The sequence below is a fragment of the Halyomorpha halys genome, unplaced genomic scaffold, assembly GCF_000696795.3.
Source record: "Halyomorpha halys isolate HHAL.00 unplaced genomic scaffold, Hhal_1.1 Scaffold1752.1, whole genome shotgun sequence".
Taxonomy (NCBI): Eukaryota; Metazoa; Arthropoda; class Insecta; order Hemiptera; family Pentatomidae; genus Halyomorpha; species Halyomorpha halys.
The window spans coordinates 137,416-146,682 of record NW_027115467.1 but is presented as its reverse complement, the minus strand read 5'-3'; the positions used below and the strand labels follow the sequence as shown (position 1 = coordinate 146,682).

Sequence of the window (9,267 nt, the reverse complement as noted above, 5' to 3'; positions counted from 1 at the left end):
TGTATATATTTTTTTATCACTATGGCTTAAGATTAAAAAACACTTTGTTGAGGTAATATTTCTTACTACCACAAAAAAACAACGTAAACCTAATATAAAATTCTTTTTTTTCTGATTAAAGATTTTCCTGAATATGAAATGATAAAAAATTATAAGCAGTTATAAAAATAGACATACATAAAAACTAAGAAAGGATATCTTAATAAATCTAACGCATTATCTCAAGACATTCCATTCATGCCTATTTTACATCAAAAGGGAATACTACTGATACTATCTAATTAAATACATAAATTGAAACAAAATCACTCAGGCATCTAAGAAAAAAAATATATATGACGGTATAAGTACCTGTAATTCCAACATAAAGAACACTGAAGATTACCGACACTACTAAAATACTCTATAGCGATGCGGGCCGGTTCACAACCTGCAAAGGAACAAACATAGGTGACGCTTTATCTATCTTTTGAGATAACATTTTTAGCATGTTAATCATCATGCCTATAGGGATATAGTTGAGTACATCAAAATATAAAGAATATATTATCAATGTTAAGGAGTGGGTAATTAGCAAATTGATGAGGCCGCGATTATTTCAATTCCCTTGAACTCATCTCACATAACCGAAACATAAAACTAAAAAATCGTCTTAAAGAATTTTTATCCCATTAAAGTACATAGATAGTAATAGATTTATTAAAAAATAAAATAATGTATTATTATATGTAATTTATTGAAATATATTAATTTTTTTCTTTTGTAAATTAACATAACTCTAATAATGCATCCCTGAAGAAAAGTTTTATCTGAATTTAAAACAAAAATGACTTATTTTTCCAAAAATTCATTTATTTTCTCCTAAAAACAAAATTACTAACTTTGTAAGTACTATTAAAAACTTAAAGATAATTATAAAATTGTTTACCAATAAAATATAAACAAAAAAAATTATATACCTCTAATACACTTAATCTCATTATATATTAAGTTTTTTATTGAAATTTAAATTTTTATTTGTAATTAAATTAATTTAACTCGTATTTAAGAGGTAAATTAATATTGGAGGATTTTTTGAGGATTAATTTGTGATGACTTGGTCCCGACTAGGACTTATCATATTTTTTTTTTTTAATTAGAAATGGTGGGTTTGGGAATAAAAAGAGTACGATTAGTGGAGTCTATAGTTTTCTAAGAATGCAGGTGTTCTAGAAATGATTTTTACATTACAGTGATAGTTGATATTTCTGCAAAGGTTGGTATTCTCTAAACCTACTCGACTAAACAAGCAATTAAAAAACACGTTTTTTCGAGTGATCTTTAGTGATAGTTAACAGTTCCCAGTGAAAGTCAACCTCGCCTACAATGCTAATTGAATAATTGAGAACCCTTACACCCTTAATTAACAAATGCACTGGTTTTTATACTCTTCAATAAACAGTATAATGTGCTACAAGATATGTCTCTTGCCAATTGTAATAAATAATAAATGGTATTTACGTATGGTAACTACATTTATTTGTGGCTGGGTACAACCTACCTTATCAACATTTCATCACTACTACTATAATTAGGACACAGTTGTTGACTTCTGCTAGCTACGCTCGCTCGAAAGGTATAAACAAAACCCAACAGTTTATATTGTTTGATTAGATTCCCAGAACAAAAATATAGTACCATAGGTCTAATAAGTAAGCACTTAATAAATTTGTTAAAATATTAGTATTTCCGACAACACAATCACTTTTAATCACAGCAGGACTTAAAAAGTATCAAACAGTAACCATGGTCAGTCGAGGTTAACCTTCACTGCGTATCTAGTGAAGATTGAAATTTCTTGCCAAAGTTATTCTCTGATGGTTATAAACTAAGCCTTTACTATGAAATGTATAAATTGATTATATATGTATACACATGTATACACTAATTAAACATGTGTCAAATAAATGTCTATGGGGCTATCAGTTGATGTAGTTTCTTCAAAGGAGATATTTCCTTAGTACCAAGATAATCTAGTCTTATACCTTGGATTAATCTCTATTTATAACGCATTTTTACGATAATATTCCGTTGTCCGATATTAATTCTTCTTGCTTTATAAAAAAAAAATGATAACCGTGTTTATATTTGTATTTCCACTTTAACCCACAAGATCCCATTCTTTAATAATATCCGGCGTATTACTGTTGAATAGTCCTGTTAAAGAAATTTCTTATCAATGGCCTTTTGGAACAATGACTAACAAGGAATCATTTAAAATTAAAACTAAGTGAAACGGTTTTCCCAACAAAGCAAACGCTCTGAAATAACAATATATTACTAAAAGCTCATATAGGTGATTATCCGAAGAACTATTGGGAGATGCGGATTTTATTAAAGTATACACTCTGAACATTATCATTAGAATTATTTTGCACTGTACAATATAATTATTAGTCCTTTAAGTTGGATGGAACAGCATCCTCTTGATCTGTAAAACCGAGTACTTGCTTAAGGAGGTGAAGAGCCGTTCCTTCTGACTCATTAAGATAGAAGTGGTTTCAGCGAGCTCATTGCCCTGTGGTAGGAGACACGGTTGGTAACATTTCACAAGCTGTGATTTCATCATCAGCCCACGGAGAACAACCAAACCGTGGAGAATCCAGATTGGCTACTCCTTAACATCGGTACGGTTCTCTTTCTTCCGCTATCATTACTGCTCAACTACAGGCTCCTTTTTCATATCTTTACTGCTTTATCGAAAAATCCGTAATGTTCTACGATTTATTGTTTAAATATTTATTTAATATTATTTATTGATGGGGATTATCAATCCTCTCCCTTAATTCTAGAAAAATCTATCAAAATATTTAAAACAACACTTCATTATAATCCAAGCATAATTTTATCTATTATTATTATTATTTTAAGGCCCCTAGAAAAATAGTTATTTTTATTTACAATTTTAACACTTTCTTGAGACTGGTTAATATTGTTTCAATAAATAAAATTTTATCTAATTTAGTCTCAAAACATTTTTATTCTATTAATAAGTCCGACGTTTCGGCCAACCTCAAAGACAATCTTAATATAATTTTAGAACTAAATCATTTAAAAAACAACTTCATGAAGGCTATTCTGCCCAGGTCAATCCAACAAATTACCCTAAGTAATCTATTTTCATATCAAATTAAAAATTAAATTTATTTATCAGTCACCTTCTTTGTTAAAATTTATCACAAACGTATTGTGATAAATAAATTTAATTTTTAATTTGATGTGATAATTGACGGATAGAATAAAAATGTTTTGAGTCTAAAATGGATAAAATTGCATGTATTTAAACAACAGTTATTTTTACTTCTTAATATTCATTTTTATAAATTCCGAGTAGCACCTGGATAATACTACCAAAATATTTAACAAAAGAATTAATTACAATCCAAGTTTAATTCTAATAATTATTATTTTAAGACATCTTACTGGCAAAATAATAAGTTTTGAAGTTATTCTTATTTATTTACTTATTAGTATTTATTTTTCAAAAATAATGTAGGATGGTAAATTACACCATCAAGTCAGGTTTTCCCGATTCCATGTTATGATGTTTCTTTAGTTGATTTACATAATTCAGCTATGTAATCTCTTTTAGTTCTTCTCCAGCACACTTAACTCTGCATTTCCAATAGAAAGATATGTTTTCAATGATGATTTCTCACATAAATACTAATTTTAAAACTATTTTATATCGGTGATTTTTCAGATCCGTAGCGTCCCGCAGGCGTTTATCTAGAAGTCTGTATAAGGACATTTCCGTAACAAAATAAAGATTCTGGGATTTTTTTTTTCTGTTTAGATACTCAGTTTTAGACCTTATTAAATCCAAATTTACTACATTTCACGATAACTTACTCATCTTCCTAATCTCCCAGCGCTATCACCCATTCGAACAACCCTCACCGAAAGTTGGAATGGCAGTGCCCAGAGACTTATTGTAAATGATTATAATGGAGTTCTGGCAATGGCCAGATTTTCTACTCAAGTCCTAAGTCTTGACTACCTCCATTGCCATTTAGCACCAGAAGCGTCGGGAACATTCGGAGTCGTGCTTTTTTCTTCACAAGTGGATAAGTTTGGTTCGAAGTTCCCCATGCCAAATGTAAATATTACATATGGTAATAAATGTGTTTAAGATGTTATTTACTTTAAGTTTAATTTTTTGAATCATTTAATTTATATATCTCTGTAAATATGCTCTCTTATCTCTAGAATCAATATTAGAATTGATATGACGTCATACTACACAATAAAGGAGGGAAAAAATAAGATGCCTTAGCAAAACGTAAATGTCAAATTTGCAATCAATGACTACCAGGAAAACTGGTATAGTTGAGAATGATCAGATGGTAATTAAATTGAATTTGTTATCTCGAGCAGCCTGCCCGTTAATTAAACACAAACACGACCGTTTTCAATAAGCTGTAATTGTTTTCTCTGGCTACAGCCAATCACCAACAACTGAGACCTCAATCGGTGGTTTGGATTGGGGTGTGTTGTGTTCTACGTATTGGTTTGCAGAAAAATACAAAACATAAAACGTGTTGTATAAAAGGTTGAAAACAAATATAGTATATTTTCCATACGTGATGTTCTGGCGTAACCAAAATATAAATAATGAACTCTATAATGCATGAAAGAGCGTCTTTTCCGGTGTTTGAAAACGAGGTAAGTTAGAAATACTTCAGAATATCAGCAAAGTAAACTCAGACACTTGAAACAAAAAAAATTTAATTTTTCTCATGTTAATCAAGAAAATTTAAAAACTATTTTCCTAAAGAACTATAAGAGAAAATCAGATATTCAGTAAAGTCGCCCTGCCTAGTCGTACCATTGTAGTTAGTATTAAGTAGAGTTTAGTATATACTTTAAAAAAATCAAAAATGTATTCCCATTGGTTTAGTCGATACGTTGAACATTTAAATATTATATTAATACTGAATGGATTGAGCTCCAGTTTTAAATTCTACTTAAGTATAAAGTTACTTTAAGTCGTTTTTCCATTAATCTGTTAGAAAGTACTTTTCCCTAATGGAAATGTTTTTCAAGAAGTGATCCAGAAATAGATTGTTAAGTACGAAGATTGATTTTTATAAATACTTTATAAAATTCATTAAAGCCAAGTTTAAAAAAAATATATAAATAAACTGTTCCACTATAAACAACGGTCGGTTCCATCCATTGATCCAACCAAACCAACATGGATGGTCTTGGTTTAGCATTTGGTAAAGAATTATTTTTTTAGACCATAGGATATTGCTAGAATATTGGTCAGGATCGTGCACAACATTTCGGAGTACCCCCATATAGCTAAGTGTGCCTCAGGGGAGCTAATAAAGCCACATGATCGATCCAGGCCTGACATAACAGACTAAAACTAATAAAAGTTTTTATTAGAGTATTTTTTTCGGCTATTATTTTGAGGTATTTTATCCTAATTTATTCATGCAATCATTTTTTTCTGACTATATTGTATTTGGCAGTACCTGTCATACTTCAGCACCCCAGTTGTGTCTTTTCCTTGGTTGTGAAAACCACTAACAACAAATTGTAAGCTAAGTACAGTCTGAAAGAATCACATAAATATGCGGCTGAAAAAATGTTAAAGAAAGCTTATGTGGTAAGCATTCATGTTTTATTTACAGATAAACTGACAGTATTGAACAGTAGTATTTTCTGGATAAATCTCTTAGATATATTCTTCTATCTCATTTTAAGTAAGTGAAAGAGAGAAACAGAGGGATAAAAAAAATCTATTTTTTTCTTCAGTACTTTTAAACTTATTTTTTCAATTTATTTCATTCTTTTCAATAATCTCGAGGGAAATAATTTTGTTAGTGCGGAATTAAGTGGTGTCCAAAGATTATACACATAATGATTAATTTTTAAAATAATTTCAATAGAGACTTATTGCATGGTTTCGTTTCTAAGATATCTTATAAGAGGTGTCCTTCAAAGAGTCGAGAGTATACGAAGCGAATAAGATTCTAAATTCTTGGAAACTTTTTTTTAAATACAGCTAACGCTTTAGAAATGTTAATCTTATCTCTAGAGATAAAATTACAAATTATAGTTGAATTAAAATTTTTTTAAATTTATATGTTTGTATATACTTTCAATCTTGGCATATTTCTACTATATTTTTAATCCTTATTCTGATTGGATTTCATATCGTTTGAAACCCATTGCATCAGAGGTAGTGTAGTATAAAGGCGAGATGAATAAGCCAACCCCACCGTCACTAATGCAGTAAGAGACGCCCGTGAAGGTAAAGGGCCCCAAGGTCATGCGGAGCTCTGCCAGCCAACGCTCCAGGCGCTGCCATCTGCTTGCTGTATAGCTTTACCATCTTCTGCACCACCACTTCCATCTTTACTGCTTCACAACAGACATATTGAAACAGATTGATTCCCGAAAAGACGTAAGTGTTCGACTCTGATGCGATAGGCGACACATCCAGGCCATATTTCGCTATGGCCATTGGGTGGTCACCGCTTGTGGTCCCATTTCTTCGTAACAGCAGTATCCCATTTTAGTACGACGATGTGGGTTTATCGGTTACGGATGAGATTCGAAAAACTCGCATAAAAACATTGGACTGTTTTAAACTAAAATCTAAAGGTGCCTTCAATACATTTACAAAACTATGACATGTTTCCACATGCACAAGCGTGGATGAGGTGTTTGTATTGCTGATACAGACTTGTAGATAGAACTTTGTATTCGATCTGCTCTATTGTCAGTTTTTGATTAAAAATCAAAGGGAAATGGCCCAGCGATACATCCAAATTTTTGTGATGTCCGTATTTAATAGCACTTTCTTACCCTTTGGAATCTATAATTAACTTTAAAGTTCTATTAATTAGGTGTAAATAAATTTTTGATTATATTTAAAATGAAATAAATTTACATTTATAAAATTATTATTTATAGGTTTTTTTTTAAATTAATGAGTATCTGACAAAAATATTTGAATGAAAATTGAATTTAATAATTATCTGGTACTATTTATACGAATTTTTATCTTCTTGGGCAAAATTTATGTTTCCTTTCACAATAACAATAGTATAAACCAAAGGTAACCGCAGTTGCAACTTACTATCAGTTCGGTATATCTAAGTTTGTGACATTTTTTTACCAAGCGACTTGATTTTAGGTTTCCACTAAATTGACAAATGAGAAAACAAAACTTTTGCCGTCCCTGAGCTTTGGAAAACAAGAATGGTTGTTTCGGAGGAAACTTGTTTGGAAAATAAAATAGGATTCCATCTCGAGTCGAAAGCATTAGATAAAAACAAGTCCAGTTTTGTTTACGAAAAGTTGGTTCAGTTGGAGCGTCTTTTGCTTCAACCCTACATAGACTTCGATTTTAACTCCAATTGATTAAGACTTTGAAATCTGTTGTTAATATTTATGTAATGTATTAATAAATGAAAAGCGTCAGAGGTATTGCACCACATTGTTCATTACAGGATCTAGTTTACCCATTGGTAAGCCCTGATTATCGTTTTACTGACTCTTTCGTAGCTCAGACCAAGAACTCAACTGGGTAATTAAATTTTATTTACTGGAAGCAGGTCACGCACTCCACATTTTATATCCGTCCACAATCTTTTATCTCATCTATTTTTTTAGATAAAATATTCGATTATTTACCTTCATAAAAAACGATTTTAATAATAACATGAAATCATATTTCTCGAAAAAAAAAAGTTGGGTCTATATAAAAAGTGCAGAAAATTACTTAAAATCTTCTACCTCTGATAAGTTCCAAACTTTTTTTGGCTGTTTGATTTTGGTTGCGCCATCTGCCGGTTTCAGGTTTCTTTGTCAGGCCACGTGCCTCCCGTTTCCGTGGAGGCAGCCCCTTCTTTTGCTGCTCAGAACCCTCTGCGATCAGCCTTTATCATGCTAAATGGTTGAGCACAGTACCTCAGACAGTGTTAAGTAATGGATCATGGAGTTATAAGTTCAATTCAATCTTTCATTCCAAGCAGTGAGCACTGTTGACGCCATACTTTTAATCTATTTCAGTTAAGTAAGGAGCTCTATATTTTAAGATTTGTTCCTTAATGTCTTTTTTTTGTGTTTTCCAGCATAAATAAAAGCTTCCCCACATTCGATAGCGAAGAAGAAAAAAGTAATAACTTACTAATAAACTGTTTATTTTAATTTTAAATTACTTAGAACAATACTAATAGTACATTAAAATAATTTTAACCGAGTTCAGCTAAGAATCTCTGCCGAAAGCTCCTTGATGAAGATCTAATACTCTGGTCGAAACGTCAGCACATAAATAATTTTTTGTTTTGTTTGTTGCTGACCGCATCCCCGACCTTCTTCTCCGTTTATTGAAATTATATATTTAATATATCCACGGAATTTTCTTGAATTTCAATATTCTTCCTTGCATTGATTGAAATACGGTACCATGGCGATATCGAACGTGGACTAAACACGAATATGAACTAGGGCTTGGATTCAGGACACGCTCTTCCTTATAACTTAATAGAATTTGTCAACTTAATAACTGTCAAGGAAGATTTAAACTTCATTGTATTAAAGATAATAGTCACCATATAAAATATTGTATTTTTTTTTTTTACCAGAAAAGTTCGTAATTTATAATTTATAACAAGGTTTAATCAATTGAAATAGTAGAGAAATGATTTTTTTTTTAATGTAAAACATAATAACAAAATTTGTATTGCATATTTTTATCACGCATATGCACTTTATGTTGAAGTCTTTATTTTAAAAATTATTATATTTTTTAGCTTTAAACATGGTTGTCTAATTCTCCTGTCTCAAGCGCAGCAATCTTCACCCAAAAACGGCAACAGCTATGAAGCAGAAAATGTTTAGTAGTTATTTTCTTTACGGTGTAGGCTTGCTATTAGGCGGGCTATGACAAAAATTCATACCGTAATTTAAAAAAATGATTTCTAAAAGCTGAAAAATAAAATGATAATTTTTCGAATTAATAAAAACTATATGATCGTTATTCATTTGAAAGGTAATGAAATTCTCTAGAAAACCAATTTCTAGAGTGGGACATCAAAAATTTGTGATGCTTAAGAACTTTAAAAAGTCAAAACGATCGCAAATAATTAATGATTTGGAAAGTCTATGATTCTCACATTGAAATTTATTCGTCTTGTACCGGATTGAAAAAAAATATTAAAACACGAATACTTTCTTTCAGTGCCATTACTACTACAACTGCGAACT

General features: G+C 30.7%; 1 protein-coding gene across 3 annotated transcripts in view; it reads right to left on the bottom strand.

The window, feature by feature from the left end:
* LOC106690537 (uncharacterized) overlaps positions 1-9,267 on the bottom strand; it is a 90,383-nt gene that overhangs the window by 61,981 nt on the left and 19,135 nt on the right. Inside the window, exons 1-2 of one of the 3 annotated variants that reach the window (XM_014435989.3) lie at positions 1,541-1,562; positions 352-430 (exon numbers count right to left, since the gene is read on the bottom strand). The exons of 1 other annotated variant lie outside the window; for it this stretch is intronic. In XM_014435989.3, coding sequence (XP_014291475.1) covers positions 352-366 — 15 coding nt within the window. In that variant the 5' untranslated portion in view covers positions 367-430; positions 1,541-1,562. Of the gene's footprint in view, positions 1-351; positions 431-1,540; positions 1,563-9,267 lie in introns of those variants that run through there. One more of the 3 variants, XM_014435988.2, reaches the window with a different exon arrangement.